The sequence below is a fragment of the Ochotona curzoniae genome, unplaced genomic scaffold, assembly GCF_017591425.1.
Source record: "Ochotona curzoniae isolate NIBS_2020 unplaced genomic scaffold, NIBS_Ocur_1.0 contig_4692, whole genome shotgun sequence".
Classification (NCBI taxonomy): Eukaryota; Metazoa; Chordata; class Mammalia; order Lagomorpha; family Ochotonidae; genus Ochotona; species Ochotona curzoniae.
In genome coordinates, this window is record NW_024466361.1 from 2,357,215 (window position 1) to 2,381,157 (window position 23,943).

The 23,943-nt window shown below is 41.0% G+C and overlaps 1 protein-coding gene across 1 annotated transcript; it reads left to right on the forward strand.

Annotated features, from left to right (window-relative positions):
- The first annotated feature begins 280 nt into the window (after positions 1-280).
- BPGM (bisphosphoglycerate mutase) lies at positions 281-23,481 on the forward strand. Its single transcript, XM_040987509.1, has 3 exons — positions 281-402; positions 10,406-11,067; positions 23,143-23,481. The coding sequence occupies exons 2-3, from the start codon at positions 10,467-10,469 to the stop codon at positions 23,319-23,321; spliced, it is 780 nt and encodes a 259-aa protein (XP_040843443.1). The 5' UTR covers positions 281-402; positions 10,406-10,466; the 3' UTR covers positions 23,322-23,481.
- Positions 23,482-23,943: the final 462 nt, after the last annotated feature.

A 23,943-nucleotide genomic window follows, 5' to 3' on the forward strand; every position in this document is an offset into this window, starting at 1 on the left:
GATGTGAAACGCTTTCCAGAGATTCACGCAGCTAAGAAACTCCCTGGACTTCAGTTTATTCCATCACCCCAGCGACCCTCCCGGGCTTGTTTTCCTACTTCCTTAAGTCAGCCCACCGGCGTCGAAGCCCTCCTATGACTGGTCTGGACGTGTGCTTATCTCCGCAGTTAGCCTATCAGAGCCTCCCTTCTTTCCCTGGCGAGCTAGGAAACGGAAAGACCTCGACGGTCGGGGTGGGGTCGGGCGGAGCCAAACGTGAGTGACAATTATTTCCTCCAATAGGCTGGGCGATAGGGGTAGCGGCTTCTGGCTCTGGGGCTAGAAAAGAGCTTCGATGCCGGCGGCAGCGATGAAGTCTAGAAGCCGGCTGAGTAGAGGCTGCTGCTGGTGGGCTCTTTGCAGGTGAGAGGTTTTGTTTTGGAGTACTGCGGCCGCGAACGTTTCCATTTTCAGCTGTTAGAGTGTCTGGTTTACGGATGCGGGGGAGGCCAGTTCCCTCCACTCCCTCATTCTCTGGGGCAGAGGCGCCGGCCGCAGAATTCCCCTCCGAGCCGCGCCGCACGTCCTCACCAGGTGCGTGTAGGATCCGGTCGCGGTGTGTTGACTGAGAGGAGCGAGTCGTGGTGCCGTGACAGCAAGAATACATCGAAGTTGACGGTGCCGCAGCACTGTCTAATGGACAGCTGAGGCTCCGGGCTGCACAGCCTCCTGCAGTAAGGAGGGCCCCCTGGAAGGAGACTGGCGTGCGCCGCTGTGTTTAGGGCCAAGGCAGCCGTGGCCTGAATGTCAGTAAAGAAGGGCATGAATATATCCAGAGATTTCAGGTGGCACTGGGATCTGGAGCCAAAACACAAGTTCTTAGAACCACCACAGTGTTTTTGTTTGTTTGTTTGTTTGTTATAAGGGTATTTCTCTCTTTTGCAAGGCCCAGGGGCCTGGAACAGACTGAATGTCTCAGAAGTGTTTTGGACCATATATGCTTTGGATCTGGGAATATTTGTATTTATAATGAGATAATCTTGGGGACAGGACCTGAATGAAAAGATTAATTCATTTGTGTTCCATATATACTTTATTTGCACCAGCTAAATGTGTTTCTTTAATCGTTTTGTATGTGAAATGAAGTTTTGTATTGTGGAATTTTCCACTTGTGCCATGTCGGTGCTCAAAAAGTTTCAGATGTTGGAGTAATTTGAGGTTTTCGCGTATGGATTAGGGATGCTCCAGGTCTTAACCTAAAGGAGATCAATAAAAATGTATGGCTGAAGTTAAGTTCACACTTAGTCAAGGATAATTAATGGGCAAATGCTTCCCGTTTCCCAGTTGTGGAGGCTTTATGGTTGTTGCTGATACTGCAAGGCTAACTTGAATGGTGACACTTTTGGAGGGAGAAAAAAAATCAAACGTTATGTTTTATGAGGAGATATTAAGGTTTTCTATAATGAAAGCAGAGCTCTTGTTAATTTGCCTTTCCTGACTCCAGAGACTAGGTCTTATCCATTTCCATATTCCTGTAGTGGCTCATCTGCCATAAATGCTCCCCAGGTAGCAGGCCTTAAAGACACATAATGTCCAGCAAATGTCATAGTGGGAGGAGTGGAGTTAGAAGTCAAGACACTTGGAAGTAAACTCATAAGGCTGCTAATATCTGCATGACCGCAAATAATTTCAACTCTGAATCTTAATATTTGTACCTTTTAATTTAATTTTTGGTTTAATGCAGTTCTGATAGTATGGTATTCTCTCCCCTTCATCTTCTCTCCCTCCAGCATTTTCTCCTCCTGCCTTTCTCTCTTCATCGCTTCATTTTTGTGATAGGAAATTCTTCACCTTTAATAAGTAAGTGTTGCATTAGGCTGTGTCTGAGGTTTGTGCCTGTCTTAAAAGTCTGCTTCGGAGTGGGGGTGTTTGCTTCGTGGTTAGGACGCTGCATCCCCAGTTCCAGCCTTGGCACTTACGGAATTAACCAGCCCTAACACATGCCATTGTATCTGCATGTCACTTTCCTGTAAGAGCCCAATTGATGTTTGTAACAAAGTGACAGTAAGGGCTGTTAGTGTGTGTAAGGGTGGTAGAATGGGGAGTTACAGTGTCGGGAAAATACCTGCAGGTGATTCCATTTGTTCTTTGTAAAATGCCAGTCTTAAAATGTGAAACCCAAAAGGAAAAGTTACTGTAAAGCTGTAGGAAAATTAACAGACACCTGAATACTGGGTACCTTTGGGTACAATCATGTTTGAATTTTTAACCTTGAACTTGATTTGGATAAAGTCATATTTTGTGAAGATACTAAAAGTTCTGAGGAACACAATCCCAGGCTTCAATTTCCTTGAACAGTTCCTTTGTCATTCATTAGATTAAGCTGCCTTTCTGTTTTCAAATACAGCCAGTTCATCTTCTATGTAGATTCCCAATACTGTAGGGATTAAAAGTCACTCATAGCTTTGTTGTGTAGAAGAGACACATTTCACCAACAAAAATCAGCAGAAACTATATCACATGGGTTTTGATGTTTTCTATTAGTTTCTTCTCTTCAAAACACTTTCTGATTAAATTCTTCAATGACTCATAGATCATACAGTAACATCATTTTCTGCAAGAAGGTTCTTGATTTTCATTTCTTCAGCCACATGTTAGTCATTTAGTAGCATGTTATTTAACTTCATGGTGTTGTTGATTTCTTTTTTCTTCCTGATGTTAATTTTGTTTTGTGGCTTTTCATTTAAGGGGATGTATAGTAGTTGTGCAGTGGAGGCTGTCATATCTAGTAACATGTCATTTAACTTCATGGCATTGTAAATTTCTATTTTTCTTTCTATTGTTGATTTTGTATTATGACTTTTCATTTGAGTGGATATGCAGTAGCTGTGAAATGGAGACTAACAAATCCAGATGTGAGGATACAATGTAGTATGCATTTCTACTTCCAGACAAAGATGGACTTACAATGCAACTGTTTACTATATCTTGACAATAGGATTCTGGACTCTGCCATTGTCCATGCCCACAATAATGGACTTATGACTGTGTATGAAGAACTATACTTTAGTAATGATGTAGAGGAACTAGGTGGGGGGGGGTGGATTAGGGCTGGGATAAGAGAGCCTATTTACCAGGAGCCCATGGAACTGTATCATAAAATGATGATAATAGTAATAGTAATAATAATAATAAAATATAAAATTTAAAAAAAGGAAGTTTACTGCTGTGACTAATATCACCACCACCATTATTATCATAGTAGAATTGCAGATGCATAAGAAAAACAAAGACCTAAGACTAGGGAATGATGGGAGAAAAGTTGAAAGAAACATAACACCGAAATACAAATATTTTCCCCCTTTTGGTGGAAGTAGGCAACTCCAGAGGGATCAAAGTGGTTTAATGTTTGAGACGAGGTATCTGCTTTGTGAGAAATAACTTGTCTACCTTCTTTGGAGATGCCATTTTAGCAAAATAAGCAAGACAGAAGGTAGGTGTCAGGACTAAAAAATGAATAGACATGAGAAAATGACAGAGAGGAAGAGAGAGGGGGAACAAGATACAGAGTGATATAAAACATGTTTGCTTAGTAAACTTTCAAATTGGCCCATACTTCCAAAAAAAGGAAGAAAGAAAGGGAGGGAAGGAGGAAAGAGAGAGAGGAAAGGAAGGAAGGAGAGAGGGAGGGAAAGAAGGAAGGAAGGAGAGAGGGAAAAAGGGAGGAAGGAAGGAAGGAAGGAGAGAGGGAAGGAAGGAAGGAAGAAAGGAAGGAAGGAAGGAAGAAGGAAGGAGAGGGAAGGAAGGAGAGAGGGAAGGAAGGAGAGCGGAGAGGAAGGAAGGAAGAAAGAAGAAGAAAGGTAGAAAGAAAGAAAGAGAGGGAGAGAAAGAACCAATGCTGGGGAATGATAAATCAAAAACTTGTATGTCTTTTTTATATGCATTTCTCTGGTATGAATTAAATTATTAAAATCTGTGTATAAGTGGCAGTAACTTGCTGAGGGGTAACTGAAAAATTTTAACAACCAACTAAAGAGGGCTTCTCGGCATGGCCTAGCGGCTAAAGTCCTCGCCTTGAACGCACCAGGATCCCATATGGGCGCCAGTTCTGATCCTGGCGGCCCTGCTTCCCATCCAGCTCCCTGCTTGAGGCCTGTGAAGGCAGTCAAGGACAGCCCAAAGCTTTGGGACCCTGCACCCGTGTGGGAGACCCGGAGGAGGTTGCTGGTTCCCGGCTTCATATCAGCGCAGCACCGGCCGTTGCTGTCATTTGGGGAATGAATCATAGGACGGAGGATCTTCCTGTCTCTCCTCCTCTCTGTATATCTGACTTTGTAATAAAAATAAATAAATCTTTAAAAAAAAAAAAAAACCAACTAAAGGGTAGTGACCTTTATCCAAATCAAAACAAAACGCAAAGCTTCTGGTTCCAAAAATAATAGTTGTAAGTTTGGGAAATGGGATGTATCAACTTAGTAAAGTATCATTGTAAGTTGAAATGATACTGCCTGGCTTGACTTTAGCATTGAGAATTTTCTTAAGAGCAATAGTAGGGCCCGGTGGTGTGGCCTAGCAGCTAAAGTCCTTGCCTTGAACACGCTGGGATCCCATATGGGCGCTGGTTCTAATCCCGGCAGCTCCACTTCCCATCCAGCTCCCTGCAGTCAAGGATGGCACAAAGCCTTGGGACCCAGCACCTGTGTGGGAGACCTGAAGGAAGTTTCTGGTTCCCGGCTTCCTCCTCTCTGTATATCTGACTTTGTAATGAAAAAATAAATAAATGTTTAAAAAAAAATAAAAGAGCAGTAGTAAGCTCGGCCTTCCTTTGTACTGACTTACAGACAGCCATTTCATAAAGTACATATAAATTTCCATGGGTTGTGATTGGAGGTGCTCCTGTGACGTGAAGCCAAGTGAGCCTAGATCCTCAGACTGCAAACTGCAGTGGTAAGGAAGAACGGGGAATGGAGGCTGAGGACCGTTGGGGTTGCAGTTCCAGTTTGCCATTCAGTGGCCGTACGTTTTTGAAAAAGCTGTTGGATTCTCCTTTTTAGTCCCATGGGAATTGTGGACATACTTACATGACAAACTTAAAATACAGAAGAATATCCTTGGCTCCTGCTTTGTGATCAAAGACACTGGGGTTCTTTCTTGAAGTCTGTCTAATGTTTTGACTCTGCCAGTTGGCTATTTTGACTTTGGCAGTCAGTATTAAAACTGTCAAACCTTAGCCTTGTCAGCACAATCTTGGTATCTGTAACTCATTGACTTTGACTGTGAGTGCACCTACTATACACTTCATCAGTGTTGAGTGGCATGCCAGATTCCAGAGAGACAGCGATGAGTAAGACCTGGCCTGAGGCAGCTTTCAGTCTAAAGGAGGTGACAGACATAGAATAGATAATGTGGCACAGTGTACCACATGTGATCAAGCAAGGTGCTATGAAAATGTAAGACAGGTCTGACCCACTTCCCAAAAAACGAGAAGTCTGCCTAGAGCCGAGATTCTCAAAGCGTGGTCTTCAGCAATGTCAGCATCACCTGGGAACTTGCTACATACTCTTGGACTTACTCAGACTTTCTAAAACAAAATCTGCAGGCAGAGTCCAGCAGTCTGTTTTGATCAGTTCTCTTGGTGATTTGGGTACACATTAAAGTTCAAGAATGAGTGGCCTAGAGGAAATAACATTTAAGATCAACTCCAAAACTGCAGTCTCCAGCACAGTGGCCACTGATCACATGCGCCTGTTGAGCTCTTAGAATGTGGCTAGTTGAAGCTGAGTATGCTTTAAGTGTGAAGTATACACCGAATTCCAAAGAGTTGCTATGAAAAAAGGAAGTTACAATATCTCAACAATTCTTATATGGATCACATGTTGTAATGATAGAATTTTGAATCTATAGAGTTAAGTAAAATATATATTATTAAACTTAATTTCTACTTTCATTTTTTCTACTTTTTAATGCAGTTTTTAGAAAATTTAAAACTATACATGTGGCTTATATTTGTGGTTGACAAATATATTTGTGACTGAGCACAGTTATAAATAAGAACTAGCAGCTAGCCAAAAGCAGGGCAGAATTGGTGTGGCAGTGGAAGGGAGTTCCACATAGGATATGGTATGCACAAAACTACTGAGGCAAAAAAGAACCTGGCATATTTAAAGAAATAAAAGAAAACTAAAGCTTTGCAGGATTAGGGATTTTGACATTTATCCTAAGACAAACAGAAAGACCCTGAGAATTTTAAATAAGATACTCAATTTTCTTGAAGCTGTCAACTAATAGATGAAGTGGACAAGGGAGCTAATTAAAGCTCCCCTTTCCCTAAGATAGTAGGATAGGGGCATTTAGTCAGGGGGTCTAAATAAGGAGAGGAGACCCTGCACTATGATGGGAAGCATGAACATTCCCGCTGGACAGAAAAGCAGTATCACCAAGAGGTGGTTTTTGGGTCAGGTCATTTGAAGTTCAAACCTGATTGGGAGCTTGATACCAGACCTTGTTCCTGGGCAAGACACCTATAAAGGTGGGTCAAAGAAAATGAAGGCTGGGGATTAGAGGCTCTGCCCTTAGAAAGCCTTGTTGGATGTTTCCAGTGAGGCTGGAAGCATGGGTCTGGCCATCCCTTGGGTCTTACAGGAATTTACCCTCTGCTTTAATCAGAGATTATAAACATGCAGACACAATGTAGACTTCAGACTTGTCTCTTGCAGCTCACATTTTAGAAATGTGTTTATGTTAGTTGATAACATTTAAGTCAGACTTCACATGAAATGCACATTTCTGGCCAGTGTTATGGTATAGTGGGTAAAGCCACTTTCTGCAATACTGGCATCCCACATGGGAATCCCAGCTGTTCTCCTTCTGATCCAACCCCTTGTTAATGGCCTTGAAAAAGCAGCAGAAGATGGCTCAAGTCTTGGGCCCCTGCCACTTACATGGGAGAACTGGGTGAAACTCCAGGATCTATGGCTTTGACATGACCCAGCACTTGCTGCTGTGACCAAAAGGTTAGTGAACCAGCATATGTAGATCTGTTTCTCTGCCCCCTTTCCTCTTTAACTCTCAAAATCACCTAAATCTTTTTTAAAAGATTTGTTATTATTTTTTAAAGATTTTTTTTTAATTGGAAAGAGTGGAGGAGAGATAGAATGGAAGATATTCTGTCCACTGATTCATTCCCCAAGTGACCGCAACAGTGGGATCTGCGCCAGTCCAAAGCCAGGAGCTAGGAGCATCTTCTGGGTCTCCCACATGGGTGCAGATTCCCAAGGCTTTGGGCTGTCCTCGACTGCTTTCCTAGGCCACAAGCAGGGAGCTAGATGGGAAGTGGGGCTGCCGGAATTAGGACTGGCACCTGTATGGGATCCTGGTGAGTGCAAAGCGAGGACTTTAGCTGCTAGGCTATCATGCCGGGCCCTTATTATTATTTTTTAATATTATTGTAGAGGCAGATTTACAAAGAGAAAGAGAAACAGAAAGATCTTCCATCTGTTGTTCAGTCCCAAGCTGGCTGCAATGGCTAGAACTGAGCCAATCTGAAGCTAGGAGCTAGGAGCTTCCTCTGGGTCTACCATGTGGGTTCAGGATCCTAAGCCTATGGGCCATCCTCTACTGCTTTCCCAGGCCATAAGCAGGGAGCTGGATGGGAAAGGGAACAACTGGAACATGTACCAGCACCCATATGGGAGCCCAGTGCATGCAAGGACAGGAATTATCTGCTGAGCCATCACTCCAGGCTCCAAATTGACTAAATTTTAAAAGAAATGCACATTTCTACTTTGTTTTTTAATTGGAATGTCTAGGAATCTGTTGCTCAGTCTAACAGGGAAATGGACTATGGTAGCTTGTACTCCTTCTGTGTATGAATCTTTAAGAGCTGAGGTAACTTTCAGTTTTTATTTATTAAAATATATATGTATATATGTTTAATAAACACACACACACACACACACACACATATATATATATATATATATATTTGAAAGATGGAGAAGGAGAGAGAAGAGATCGTCAGTCTACTGGTTCACTCCACAAATGACTGCACTATCCAGGGCTGGACTAGGCCAAAGTCAAAGCCAGGAACTTCATCCTAGTTGGTCACGAGGGTGGCTGGGACACGGGTCCCTAGGCCATTTTCCTCTGCCTTCCCAGAAACATTATCAGGGAACTGGATCAAAGTGATATATTCTTTTTTTTTTTTTTAAAGATTTATTTTTATTATATTTTATTGGAAAGGCGGATATACAGAGAGGAGAGACAGAGAGGAAGATCCTCCGTCCGATGGTTCACTCCCCAAGTGAGCGCAACGGGCCGATGCTATGCCGATCCGAAGCCAGGAGCCTCTTCCGGGTCTCCCACGCGGGTGCAGGGTCCCAAAGCTTTGGGCTGCCCTCTGCTGCTTTCCCAGGCCACAGGCAGGGAGCTGGAAGGGAAGCGGGGCTGCCAGGATTAGAACCGGCGCCCATATGGGATCCCGGGCGTGCAAGGCGAGGACCTTTAACCACTTGCGCCACCGCGCCGGGCCCAAAGTGATATATTCTTATAGCTTTTTGGTTATAATACTATTCATCTGCTATAGTATATGAGTTTATACAAAACAATTAGTTTTACTTTTAAGTATATAATGAGAACAGATGTAGCAGATCGAAATAGTGTGAAGCTTGGTGGTGGAAGCCTGAATGTTCATGATGTTATTGCCACTCGTTTTCGCTTTGATATAGTTCATACACAAAAGAAACTTATGGAATACTTTTGTCTACAAAATTTTATCTATGTTACCTTTCTTCCTTTGAAAGAAAAATAGCTTCATTTGTTTATGAAGGCTTCTCAAAAAAACTAGGATTCCACGTGGTATAGGGACAGTGATAGCTTGCTTCTCTTTCTGCATCTTCCTTCTCCACTTAATAATACAAAACAAACAAACAAAAAAGCATGGTTATGAAGAGTTGATGGGCCTGAAGCTTCTACCACATGATGGATTATGACTTATAAAAAGTTGACTTGTTTGATAGAGGGAGGCAGGGAGAGCACTTGGATCTGCTGCTGCACTGCTCAGATGCCTGTAATGACCATGATGGAACCAAGTCTCAAGCCAAGTCTTTTCTGTGAATGGCAGAGAAGCCAATTATTTGAGCTGTCATTATGGCCTTCCTGGGACTGCATCAGCAGGAAGTTAGCCTTTAGTAATGAGCAAGGATAGCGTCTCAGCCTGTGGCTAAGATCAAGTGTGGGAATTACCAAGAAAAGGCAGAAATAGTGTACACTGTCACTGTTATATAACTGTATGTGAACCAGTTCAATTGGGACAGAAAATCTCCCATTACTGCAAGTTGCCAGAATGGCAGAGTGCCAGGCCCCAGTGCTCCTTTATGTGTACTCCTGAGTGTGGAAAACAATGGGGTGTAGGTAGTGCATGCTGAACACATCAGCTGTGCAGTGTTTGTCACTAATGTGAGCTCTTTCAGAAGGGTGAAGGCAGGCTCACAAAGCCACATCTGCAGGAGACAGTGATGCCAACGTACTTTTGAAGGAGATGTTTAAACCCAGGGAATCCAGATCCCTTTAGGATTGCCTGTTTAACTTAACATTTTTCTCCTGCTCAGATGTGTCTCAGTGTGTAGGGCATCTGAAGAGGCAGGGCCTCCTTATCAGTGTAGTTCTTACTCCCACAGACCTGTTCCTGTTAATCAGTGTCTACAGGCATTTCTCAGCTGTTTGCATTTGATAGCTTGTTTTGCTTCAAGATTTATCCCTGCCATAGCCTGTATCTTGAGGCAAATGAGAGATTAATTAGGTGAATACCACATTTAAGTGTTAAAGATGCTTTAAATCACTTTGAGTGCTGTTTGGTTGTTGAAACAATGTGATACGTGTATACGTTGGATTTTTGTGTGTGTGTGTTGTGGACTATGATGTTGAAGAGCAAGTTACCACTCACCAGTCAGGGATATAAACCAGATATTTGTGGTGATTCATTGAATTACTGTGTTAAATAACTTGTGTAATAAGATGGTGAGACTGGTGGGTAATTCTTTTTCCACTAGGGGAAAAACAAAATAAGGAGGATACCTTCAGAACTGTCAGAATCTGGGAGTTTCCAGTGACCAATTGTTCTTTTAGACTTCTGTAACTCATTGTGAAATCTTCTCAAGTGTAAGCATAAATTTTTTATCTGGCAGAAACACAGCATGCCGTTAGGGTGACAATTAACGTACTGTCTAGGCATCAGAAAATTTAAGTCAATTACATTCCTTGCAGTTAATTGTTGAATGTGTTTATATTGACACAGGTTTATGTCTGACATCCAAACTGTTCAAGATAATTCTAATTTATTTTAGGAACTGCAGAAAGTTTTGCTTCTTCCTTTCCTGGAAGGCTAAAGGCTATAACTTCTACTTATGCATTTTTTTCCCTCTTCCAGATGTTTTGCTGTCCTTAACCATTCACCCATTTGAAAACACCAGGCAAGCTCAACCATCAGTATGTCCAAGTACAAACTTATTATGTTAAGACATGGAGAGGGTGCTTGGAATAAGGAGAACCGTTTTTGTAGCTGGGTGGATCAGAAACTTAACGATGAAGGAATGGAGGAAGCTCGAAATTGTGGGAAGCAACTCAAAGCTCTAAACTTTGAGTTTGATCTAGTATTCACATCTGTTCTTAATCGGTCCATTCACACAGCTTGGCTGATCTTGGAAGAGCTAGGGCAGGAATGGGTGCCTGTGGAAAGCTCTTGGCGTCTCAATGAGCGTCACTATGGGGCCTTAATTGGGCTCAACAGGGAGAAGATGGCTTTGAATCATGGTGAGGAGCAAGTGAAGATCTGGAGAAGAAGCTACAATGTGACCCCGCCTGCCATTGAGGAGTCACATCCCTACTACCATGAGATCTATAATGACCGAAGATACAAAGTGTGTGACGTTCCCTTGGATCAGCTGCCACGGTCTGAAAGCCTGAAGGATGTTCTGGAGAGACTGCTTCCCTACTGGAATGAGAGGATTGCTCCTGAAGTTTTAAGTGGCAAAACTGTTCTGATATCTGCTCATGGAAATAGCAGCAGGGCACTCCTGAAACATCTTGAAGGTACCAGCTTTACGTCCTAGTCATTAGAGGTTGCTAAGTGTTCTCATGGTACCTTAATCTAGAAATTAAACCAATAATGTACCGTTTGCACATTATTTCCTTCTCTGTACTTTTGTCACTGCAGACTGAACAACTTTGTTCTGTAAATCAAGACTCCTGGTCTTACATTCATTTTTTTTTTTTTAAAGATTTATTTTATTTTTATTGGAAAGGTGGATATATAGAGAGGAAGATCTTCCGTCCAATGGTTCACTCCCCAGGCGGCCGCAATGGCTGGAGCTGAGCCAATCCAAAGCCAGGAGCCTCTTCTGGGTCACCCACGCGAGTGCAGGGTCCCAAGGCTTTGGGCCGTCCTCGACTGCTTTCCCGAGCCACAGGCAGGGAGTTGGATGGGAAGTGGGGCTGCCGGGATTAGAACCGGTGCCCATATGGGATCCCGGGCGTGCAAGGCAAGGACCTTAACCACTGTGCCATCGCGCCGGGCCCATATTCATCTTTTTTTTCTCTCTCTCTCTTTTTTAATCTGAAAGAGTGGTTTTCAAACAGTGCCACCTGCATGGGCTCAGGCTTACAAAGACTGTTAGGCCCATGTATACCTAGATAGGTTCAGGCTTACACAGACTGCTAGGCCCACATGTGCTTGGATGGGCTCAGACTTAGCAGACTGCTAGACCCACGTGTTAGGTTTCTGAATCAGTAGTTGTTGGGTACAACATCAGAATCCGTATGTTGTTATATTTAGTTGATATAAATATTTTATGTTTATTTGAAAGGCAGAGTTAGAGGGAGAAGTGCAGAGAGAAAATTTTCCAAATCTGATCACTCCCCAAATAGCCACAATGAAGCCAGGAACCTGGACTGCATATAGTTCTCCCACAAAGTGACAGGGGCTCAGGTGCTGTCTTGGCACTGCCTTACCAGGGACATAATATAGAGCTGAGTGGGAAGCAGAGCAACCAGGACCAGAATGGACATCCATATGGGATGCCAGCAATGCAGGTGATGGGTTATAATGCTGGTCCATGAGAATTTGCATTTTTTGAAAATTTGGGGTAAAAATGCTTATGCTTGTATATTCATCTGACTCCTAGTCAGGCTTTCTGTATAGGTTTACATAGCAATTATTGCTTATTAAATAGTCTCTTTCATGGAAGTGTGGGCATTTTTCCCTCATATTCTCTGCAAATTGCTGTACAAATTTAGTGTTTAGCCTGCTACTGCAGGAGTATGGTAACTGATTGGATCAATGATAGCATACATCTCTATAATAAACACTGTTTCTGATTTAGAAAGTTTAGCATTGGGGTGGGAAGAATGATGACTGCAGTGAATTAGAATACCTGGAATCTCAGTGATTGGATTATTGCACACATCAACAGTAGAAAGAGGTGGTTCTTTAAGTGTTTTGTTGTTCCTTTGGGAGGGATTTGGCATTACCCTCAAGACAGTTATACCTCAACTTGTCCACTTGTGGTAGATAAGTGTTGCTAGAGGAAAATGAAACTCAGATAGACCACTGAACATCTGCATCCCAACTCACTGAATCTCCACATGCAATTACTACCCAGATTTGTGTTAGAATTTTCTTCCTGAGAAGTAGATATTTTCTTGACCTATTATGTGGGATACTGTGATCTGAACCAAAAGTATCTTTGGCCAGTAAGCCATAAAAAAATAATTTAATACACTAAATTACAGAGTCTAAAATTGTTAACTTCTGACATAATCTATGAATGGTGCTCCCTAGCAAAGCTACACAATGATTTTATTGTGTGTGCTTTGGGTCAAGCACAATTCTCTACATTTTACACCTGTATGTTGTATAACATCAGAGCTAGAATGTAGCCCCAAACTCTGGAAAAATAAAGGTTCGATATTGTGTTTTACTCAGCTAGTTAATATATTCAGGTCAAGTGTGTTTTTTTTAAAAGATATATTTATTTTTTATTGGGAAAGGCAGATTTATAGGGATAAGGAGAGACAGAGAGAAAGATCTTCAGTCTAGTGGTTCACTCCCCAAATGGTTGCAACATCTGCAGCTGAGGCCATCTGAAGCCAGGAGCTAGGAGCTGCTTCCAGGTCTCCCACACAGATGCAGGGTCTTAAAGCTTTGGGCCATGCTTTACTGCTTTCCCAGGCCATAAACAGAAGCTGAATGGGAAGTAGAGCAGCCAGGACATGAACTGGCACCCATATGCAATCCTAGTGCTTGCAGGGAAAGATTTAGCCAATTGAACCATGTGCCAATGGGGGCGGGAGGGGGACACCTCCTGCCCGCCCTCCCACCCCCGCCCCATCATGATCATGTTTTTAATTTCATTTAATTAGTCATTGATTCCTAAGCGGTTTTGCTTTAAGAGCTAGGTTTTGGAGAAAGGGGAAAAGGAGAAAACTATTGACACAGACAATGTAGTTGAATCTTAACTGCATTATGCTAAGTGGAAAAAAGCCTAAATGCAGAAAGATGTATTTTATAAAATTCCATTTATGGCATTTGGGAAAAAGTAAAACTTGTAGCCTAGAACACAGAGCAGCAGGGGAAGGGTAGATTACAAAGAAAAATGAGGGAATTTTAGGGGATGATAGAACTATTCTATATCCAGATTGATGTGATTACACAGTTGTGCTCAGCTGTCAAAACTCACAGACCTGTGCACCAAAAGTAAATTGTGTTATCCATAAATTATACCGAGAGAGAAAGGCAGGCAGAAATCACTCTTGCCCTAATTGGGAACTTGCCTGTTCCAGAAAATGGTAAGGTAAGTCAAATTGTCCTTCATTAGAAGCCCATGAAGGTTGCAACATACACCTTTCTGTGCCTTTGAAAACCAATGTAGACAGCATTTGTTAATGCTTCCTGAAATCTTAGAAACTATGTGGTGTTGGTTTTATTTAGCATCTAAACCATGGTTAATCATGGAATTACCTTTTTAAAAATTATTATTTGAAAGAGTATTAGAGGTCTTCCGTCGACTCACTCCCCAAGTGCCCATAAAAGCTTAGGTTAAGTTGGGTCAGGCCAGAGCTGGGAGTCAGGAACTGCTTCCATTTCCTATGTGTGGCAGAGATCCCAATGTTTGAGCCATCGTCTGCTGTTTCCCAGAGTGCACATTAGTAGAAAGCTGGATGGGAAAGAGTGCCATCCTGGAAACCAGGCACTTATAATTAGGAGGTTTGAGCAGCCACACCAGCTTATGGCTTTGGAGCACAGTGACTATCCCAAATTACCTTCCAGAGTTCTTCATCAGTAGTTATGTGTAAGCTGTTGGACTATGAAGTTTTGTTAGTCTCTTGCTAACGTAACCTAGAAGTTGTTTGAGGTCTTCTGATAAAGATTTTTCCTTCTCAGAACTCTTATCTCTGCTTATGGAGTGAGCCAACAGGACCTTCTGGAATCCATGCAAATGAATGGTATAGTGACATACAAGTGGTTAGGTGATATTCTGTAAAAGGATTGTGACACCTTCTCTGTTGGTGAGGATTCCTGTAGTAGCTCTGCTTATAAATTGTGTCAAGTTTTGAGGTTGCTTTACTTTTAATCTGATAGTTCTTAATGCTTTCAAAAGAAAATAGACATAAAATATTATATAGTAAGACAATTCCTCCTGAAGGGACTGCTTTACTGACTTCTAGAAACATAGTTACTGCACTATACTAATAAGCCCAGGTGCAAGTGGGGTCCCCCTCTGATTGGTTGAAGCACACTGTCCACAAAGCACTGCCATGAAAACTGCTAGCATAGCCTTAATACCCAAAAGCATCATGTTCTATAGAGTTCCAGACAGGCCTGTTTTTTTTTTCCCCCTCTGTAGTTGGAATAGTCACTTCCTGTTTGTTTCCTGATGGTCTGTAATGAAGGAAAAACCAGGTACCAAACTGCAGCTTTGGATGTAGTCTACATCTTTCTAGAGGAAGTGGATTGTTTAGTAGTCTGGGTTCAAGCACAGGACTAGGGAGTTTCAAGTTTGGAATGAGAATGGCATACAGGACACTCATGAAGGAAAACTTGAGCCCTGAAGAATTATGTGTAGCTACACACATGGCAAGACGAGGAAGCAGTGAGATAAAATTAGAGAGTCAGGGAGGAAAGGTGAGCCGGGCTTAGGGAGCAGGGCTGATGAGCTGGTCACCTTTGGCATTTTAATGTGATATTTTCAGAAGCAGCAAGTTCAGCTCTCTTTTCTGTTAGGCAGATAGTTGCTTATAGTGGTATAGGTAAGCTTTCTTTTATTGTAAGTATAGTTGATTTTCAAATCTTTATTTTAAAATATTACCGGCTGTTTGGCTATAAAATTAAATGTGGAGTTAATTCTTTGCTTTATTCTAAATTAGAGGCTGTTATTCCACCATTATACTATTATGAGTATATGAGGATACTATACAAAGTTTGTGGAAATTTAAAGATAAGCTTTTTTGAGTGCAAAAATTTTTAGATATCCATGCATATTAGGGGATATTCATCTCTTAATTCAAAGTTGTGAAGATTTTGCTCTGGGAGTCAGTACTCTAAGAATTGTATAGTTTTAGCTCTTCTACGTCTTTGATCTAGTTTCAGTTCAGTTTTATGTTTGCTATAAGAATCTTTTGCATGGAAACAAAGTTCTATTTGACTTCATTTATTGAAGACTTCTTTTTGCATTTAGTTGGCTTGGCACATTTGCAAAATCAATTGATCAAAATTTGAGGTTACATTTTAGATTATTAATTCAAGTCTATTTTTATGTTTCTGTCCTAATGTGTGTAGTATAAATCATATCTAAGTACTATACTCTCTTGTTTCCTGTAGCTTTGTGAGTTTTGAGATCAAGAATCAGGAGTCCCTAAATTTAATCCTCTTTTTGCAAGATTGTTCTGGCTATTCAGTGTGCCTTGAATTTCCATGTGACATAAGATAAGCCTGTCCATTTCTGTAAAAATTCCAAATAAAGTTTTAGTAGGAATTTTATTGAATTTATATACTACTTTGGGAAATAGTGCCATCTTGATAAACTTCCAAACTGGGAATGTGGGATGGTTTTGTGTATATTTTTTAAAAATGTTTTGTTTCTTTTTATTGAAAAGGCAGTAATACAGAGAAAAGGATAGACAGATCTTCCATCTGCTGGCTCATATCCCAAGTGGCTACAACAGCCGGAGCCAAGCCGATCTGAAGCCATGTACCAGGAGCCTCTTCCAGGTCTCCCACATGGGTGCAGGGTCCCAAGACTTTGGACCGTCCTCTGCTGCCTTTCCAAGCCCCAGGCAGGGAACTGGATAAGAAGTGGAGCAACTGGGGCATGAAGCAGTGCTTACACAGGATCCCAGGCATACAAGACTGGGACTTTAGCTACTGGGCCATCATGCCGAGCCCTTGGTCTTTAATTTGAATAGATTTTTGTAGCATTTGGAGTATAAATATACTTTCTTGGTTAAATTTATTCTTAAAATGTTATTGTTTTTGGTGATATTGTAAGTGGAGTTATTCACTTACTCTCACTTTTATGTTGCTCAGTGTTACCGAATAGAATATAATATCTTTTTCTATATTGACATTGAGGGGCTGGTGTTGTGGTGCAGTAAGCTATTGCAATGTTGCTGAACAAGTTTATTAGTTCTAGCAGTTTTGATTGGATTATGCCATCTGTAAATAAAGTAGCTTGATGTCTTCCTTTCTAATGTGGATACATTCCACTCCCCACTCCCTCCATTTTCTTATCTACTTATCAAAACTGTAACCTCCCAAACAATGATGAACAGAATAGTCAATCATTTTAAAACAAGTATTGTCCTTAGAACTTAAGTAAATATTAATAGCTGGGTTACATTGTAAAACATACAACTGGTAAGTGGTAACTATGAGGTATTGATAGGTATGTACAGTCATAGTTTCTACTTCTGTTGGGAAACTTTAGTTAAATGTGGGTCATTAAATAGTTATATCTTAACATTAGATCAATTGGAAAAATCAATGAAATGTTTTCTCTCTGATTCAGTGACCAGTATGCTCATAGGGTTTGGAAGCAGTGAATCATGGCATGATCCTTGCACAGTAGTTGGATGTAAGTAAGGCAGTGTCCCTGTTTCTCCTGCCTCTGCTTTTCTTAACCATTGAGAATAAAAAAGAGGAACTTTGCTACTCTAGGAGACAATCCTGTCTCATTTATAATTCATTAAAGATAAAAATTCTGGCCAATACCCCAGAATCTTCCCCAGAGTAGTGTGTATTTAAATGGTTCTCAACTACTGGTTTATTGACTGAATTCAGCCTGGGAGCCACCATGGTTTCCCCTGGATTCAGATTCTAAAGCTGCTGTGGTCAACTGGCTGTAAACCACAGGTTATTGAGTTCCCTTCCTGCTGTCTCCAGGGGTTACCTAAGGCAGCTGCTGCACAGCCAGCTGGTGTGTCTTACTGATGGAGTGGCTCTCCCTGCTAAGTTGCAGGGTATGTGGCCTGAATTTGTCTATTTTTGTCAGCTTTTGTTTGTGATGATAATGCTGTGTAAAAGTGCAGGGTGGCAGGCAGAGTGTCTTGACAGGACAAAGTAGCCTCCCTTTGAATTCTCCTACCCAGAAGAGACTTCTCCTTCTTTTCCTTGTGCTTCTCCTTGCCCTTGTCCTTCTTCTCCTCCTTCTTCTTCTTCCTCTCTCTCTCTCTCTCTCTCTCTCTCTCTCTCTCTTTCTCTTAGGTTTATTTTTGTTTTTCGAAGGCAGAGGTATGGAGAGAAGAAGAAAGATTTTCCATCTGTTGGTTCACTCCCCAAGTGGCATAAAGTGCCAATCCAAACCCAGTAACTTCTTCTGGATCTCCCACTCCGGTGCAGGGACCCAAAGCTTTGGCCCATCCTTTACTGTTTTCCCAGGCCACAAGCAGGGAGCTGGATGGGAAATGGAGCAGCAGGGCCACATGGGGTCCCAGCAGTTGGAGGTGGAAAATTAGCCAGTTTAGCTATTGCAACCCCCTCCTCTGCCCCAGAAGGGATTTCTTGTAGGGAAAGAAGAAACATTGTGATACCTTATTATTCCCTTTCATTCTACAACCTTTCCTGATGCTGCTGTGATTCTTCTTGGTTTTTGTTTTAACTTAACAAGAGTATTGAAGCCTGGGAAAATTTACTTGTCTGGAAGTATTTAGTTAATATATCAAGCAGGGCTGGCAGAGTAAGTGATAGGACAGTGTGCTTGGAAGAGACACTGTTTGCCTACCTAGTGTTCTTTCCATTGTTTCATAGCTATTTGATTGTATAGTTGCTACATAAAATAGTAAGGTTTTCTGGGTCTAGACATGGAAATCTAATAATGAGCCACCGCTTTGGTAAAGATCTAATGTGATAGTTCTGTAATTCTTGGCTGACGTTCAGAGTTCTAACCAGTGGCTAATTAAGGTAACAGAGTATGTTGATAACTAACTGGTAATAACTTTTTTTGCAGTCACCAAGTAAAGATAAAACCTTTGGACTCTCTCTGAACCTGCTCACTGAGGGTCTTTGTTTTAATATAGAAAGGAAGGAAACAAGGTGTTAGAATTCAAAAGTTTGTGTAATTAATAAATGGATTTTTTTAAAGAAGTTGATAATTTGAATATTTTCAGCTGCCTTTTGGTTTGCTCACTCCATCTCTTTTCTCATAGTGTCTGCTTGCCCAATTTGAACTCAGAGAAACAAACAGCATTATGTAATAAATAACCAAGACATGTAAACTTAACTTCTTTGTGCTGGAACTTGTTACATTGAGAAAAATAATAGCCCATTTGCTCATTGGATTGCAGTGAGGATTAAATTAGTTAATACATACAAAGTGTTTAGCTAAATACCTGCCATGTAGTATGTATTCAAGACATGACATGTTTGTTAAAAAAATAAACATATAAATAAAAATATTATTTTTACCAAGGCAGTATTATTTTTTACCACTACAATTACTATTAACTGCAACTCTTCCAAAATTGAGTTACCTGTAGTTTAGCTGTAGTTTTAAAAGAATTATAGGTGACCTGTCCTTAAACATAGCAGGAAAGTGAGCTTGTTTACAGTGCATGCTATAAAATTCTTTCCCAGTTCTTCCAGACGATGCCTCATAAGCATCTGTAGAAGTGTTCTTGCTTGACTAGACTTAGGCAAGAATTTTCCAAGTTCACTTAGTGTTGAAAAACCAACCATATTCTAATCCAGTGACCTAGATTCAGAGATTAGTTAAAGTCCACAATTTTACAACCTACACAGGGACTACATATATAAGTAACTATAGCAATGCACTTGGCTCACTTTCCCACTTTTCAATATTAAATGGTTTCTATGGAAATCAGTAACAAAAATGCCTGGGCAAGGAGAAGATAATTTCATTTCTTTCAGGTTTAGGTAGGAAACAGCCAGGAGTAGGTTGTACCAAGAAGTAGTTATTATTCTAAGATTTAGTATTAAATGATCCCAAATTCTTTCTTTTATCCTATTTTTTAAATTATTACTCTGTGACACAGTTCCATAGGTTTTGGGATTTCCCTTACCCCTTTCTCAAAACCCCTCACTTCCCCCACTGATTTACCTTATACTATTGCAATAGTATAGTTCTTCATAAGTAGTCATAAGTCCATCATTCTGCTATTTAAGTGTATCCTAATAATGAGGGCATGGACAATGGCAGAGTCCAGCATCCTATTGTCAAGATATATTTAACAGTTTCTTTGGAAGTTCATCTTTGATCTGAAAGTAGATGCACAGTACATTGTATTTTTACATCTGGATACGATAGTCTCTATTACATAGCTACTGCATATCTCCTTAAGTGAAAAGCCACAAAACAAAATCAACAACAGGAAGAAAAGTGGAAACTTACAACACAATGAAATTAAATAACGTGCTACTGAATGATTAATGTGTAGCTGAAGAAATGAAAATCAAGACCCTTCTTGGGCCTGGCCAGGTGGCCTAGTGGCTAAAGTCCTCGTCTTGAACGCACCAGGATCCCATATGGGCACCAGTTCTAATCCTGGCAGCTCCACTTCCCATCCAGTTCCCTGCTTGTGGCCTGGGAAAACAGTCGAGGATGGCCCAAAGCCTTGGAACCCTGCACTGGTGTGTGAGACCCAGAGGAGGTTCCTGGCTCCTGGCTTCAGATTGGCACAGCATTGGCCATTGTGGCCACTTGGGGAGTGAATCATCAGACAGAAGATCTTCCTCTCTGTCTCTCCTCTCTGTATGTCTGACTTTCCAGTAAAAATAAATAAATAAATAAATCTTTAAAAAAAAAGAACCTTCTTGAAGAAAATGTTGCTACTGTATTATGACATGAGTCAGTAAAGAATTTAATATTGAGGAAAAAAAATTTTGAAGAAATGAAAGTAAAAACAAAAGCATCAAAATCCATGAGATAAAGTTTCCACTGATCTTTGTTGATGAGATACATCTCCTATAAGCAATATAAATGAGTTTTGATTTTTAATCCAGTCTACTAATCTATGACGTTTGATTGATGAGTTTAATCCATTTACATTCAGGGTTAATAATGAATAGGTGATAATTTGGTCCTGTCATTTTAGCAATGAGTTGTTCATTGTGTGATTTAGTCTTCTATTGCTGTTCCACTGGGATGTTCTTCACATTTGTCTTTAATTTTGATTTGTCTTTTGATTTTGGTAGGTGCCATTCCTTTTTTCTGTCAAGAGAATATCTTTAAGTAGCATTTGTAGGGTGGGTCTGGAAGAGGCATATTGTTTGAGTTTGTCTTTCCTGAGGAAGAATGCTATTTCATTTCCAAAAGCAAAGGAAGGCTTTACTGGGTCAGTTGCTCTGGGCTGACAATTTTTCCCCTTTAAAATCTGGAATATGTCACTCCATTCTTTTCTGGCCTATAGAGTTTCCTCTGAGAAGTCAGGTGTGAGTCTAATTAGGACTCCTAAGTGTTAACTGATTTTTTTTTTCACGTGCACACTTAAGGATCTTTTCCTTATATTCAGTTGAAGAGAGCTTGATTATCTTGTGTTATTGTGATGATAGCTTTTGGTTAATCCAATTGTGACTTCTGTGTCCCTCCTATATGTAGTTTTCCAATTCTTTCTTATATAAAGAAAGTTTTCAGTTAGTATTTCATTGGATACAACTTTAAACCTTCTGGAACCCCAATACTCTTATATTTGGTCTTTTAATAGTGTCTCTTAATTATTGAATACTTTTTTTGTCTTGAGTCAGCTTCCTTTCCAGCTTTTTGGTTGTTTCCTCATTGTGGCAAGAAATAGCTTCCAATTTTGAGATTCTTTCTTCTGCCTCATTCATTCTATTGTTGAGACTATCCACCCAGTTTTTAATTTGCTGCACTATGTCCTGCATTTCTAATAATTCTGCTTGATTTTGTTTCAGTGTTGCTATTTCCTGTGTGACATATTCCTTAAATCCCTGTATGTATTTTTCATTGTTAAGTTTTATAACAAGTTCTTAAAGTTCTTTATCCCCCATTTCCTCTGTGTATTCCTTACTTAGCTCTGAGATTAGCAGAGGTTTTTGCTTCTTTGCAGGGGAATCTTCAGTAATATTCATTGTGCCTCTGTCTCTTCTTTTACTGTTGGTCATTGCACTTCTGGTCAGCAGATTCTTCTCCTTAGGGCAGGTTTCTAAGCTGTGTCACCCCATAGGTCTACAGTTCAATTTTACTGACTGCAGTTAGCATCCAGTTCTTAATTTGTAGTCACTTGCGCAACTCTCACCTGCACGTTTCAGACTTGGGCTCTTATGTCAGACCACCATGGTCTCTGTAGCCCCAGCTCCTGGCTCACCACTCTCCACCTCCTGTAATGCTGTGCTGTCGATGTGCTATTGCCTGTACAACCTTTCTCTCACTTCCAGGTTCGAGCAGTTCTCAGGATAGTCTTAGACTGGGTTGTTGGTGGTACTGATCTTGCTGGACCCTGCTGGTTGTTAGGTCTGAGGGCCATACAGATCTATCCTGGGTGGGACCTGTAGGATGCCAAAGTTGGCACTATTTTCCTTGTGGGACCAGTGCAATGCACTGAACTGGAATTGACTTTGCTCCCAGCTCAGCACATGTGCAGCACATTGTTGTCCCTCCAGTCCCACATCCTCTGCCATACTGTAAAAAATGATACCCAACATGGCACTGGTAAAATTATGGATCTGCTGCCTATTAGGTCTGGGGTCTACCTGGACCTATTTTGGGTGGAACCTGTAGAATACCACATTGCTATGGTTTCCCCTGTGGTGCAATGCAATGAGCCAGATATGAGTTAACTCATGATTTAGCACTTGCACAGTTTGCTGTTGTCCTTCCAGTCCCAAAGCCTTTGCCATACTACACAAATAGCACTGATGTAGCACTGCTAGGGGATCTGGGCTGTGAAACCCACCCTGTTCCTGCACTGCCTGCTTGGAGTCTGCTGCTCTGCCTGCTCCTGGCCAGATCAAACAAATTAGCAGAACAGGCCGTTCTTTTCCTCGGTTCACCTCCTGAGCTCCCAGTGAACTCCCCTTCCCACCTGGCTACCAGTGGAGCTCTGGTCACTGGTAGAGCTCAAATTGCCACTTGCTGACCACCACTAGGGTATCTGGTCACTGCAGCATCCCTCGGTTGTCTCCCCTGCTTCCCCATGCCTTACATGGGTCTTCAGGTAACCCTCTGCTATAAGAGTGTCCTCTCCTATTTCCTGGAATCTTCTGTCTCTGCTTCACTCTAGCTAATGATTTTCTGTTCGTTTAAATGTGTCCTTTCCCAAACTCAACTGAATTTGAACTGTGGTAATGCAACAAGAATCCACCATGGGGGGGGGGTGCGTTATGGGGAGGGGAGGGGGGAATCCCAGTGCCTATAAAACTGGGTCACATAATGCAATGTAATCAATTAAAAAAACTTATTAAAAAAATAAAATAAATATGTCCTTTCCCTATTCTGCCATCTTGACCCCCCCCCTTTTTTTTTCATTTCTGAAAAAGATTTGGCTTTCAGAAACTGAAGATGAAATCATTCAGTACTTTGGTTTGCTTCCAGGTGCACATTTAAAATGGAATAAATTAAATGTATGATTAAGCAATAATGAAACAGAGTTTCTGCTGGGTTGTCTTTAATGGCTTGACCCTTTCTCTCCAATCAACAGGTATCTCAGATGAAGATATTATTAATGTAACTCTGCCTACTGGAGTCCCCATTCTCCTAGAACTGGATGAAAATCTGCATGCTGTTGGGCCCCACCAGTTCCTGGGTGACCAAGAGGCTATCCAAGCAGCCATCAAGAAAGTAGAGGATCAAGGAAAAGTGAAACGGGCTGAAAAATAAAGTCTTTCTCAAGTGCCAAGTAGGAATAGATCCTAAAGGAGTAGCATGTAGTATGTTTGGGTGCTGACCTCTTTATTTTTTTGTAAATTTTTTACATTTTTCCACAGCTAGCCTATGGGTTAGTTTGTATAAATACCTAGATTACTTGGCCCAAATAGGGCCCAAGAACTTATGTTGCAAGTCTTATGAACTAGCTTTCTTGCTAGCCCTATTTGAATTAGTTACCGAGCTAGCAGCCAATGGAGTTTACTCAAGTCATAAGTTTTTGAATCAGAATAACATATAGGAATTAACTTTAAGATAGTCATCATTCAGTCAATAATTATTGAGTCACCAGTGGCACGTGCTCCTCTAGTAAGTAGCTTAGTTTTCTATTTAATAAGACTTTTGGTAATAATAGTGAAACTAGGTATTTAAAGAAATATTAATTCACTCTAGATAACTATTTATTACTAGTCTTTTCCTTTAGGAAAAGGGATGCTTTGTTAGTGAAAACCAGAGCCTCATTAAATGAGAAAGTCATAGTTGAATTTCACTAAGAGCTAATCACCACCATAATGACACACCAACAAGGTTCTTAATTTATCTCTGGCCAAGAGACATCCTTTGTTTGCCATTAAGC

Bases quoted from the DNA above. Each gene is read 5' to 3' on its own strand.
- BPGM (XM_040987509.1), top strand. From the start codon at position 10,467: ATGTCCAAGTACAAACTTATTATGTTAAGACATGGAGAGGGTGCTTGG. The intron at 11,068-23,142 runs GTACCAGCTTTA...TCCAATCAACAG, and splicing joins ACTCCTGAAACATCTTGAAG to GTATCTCAGATGAAGATATT.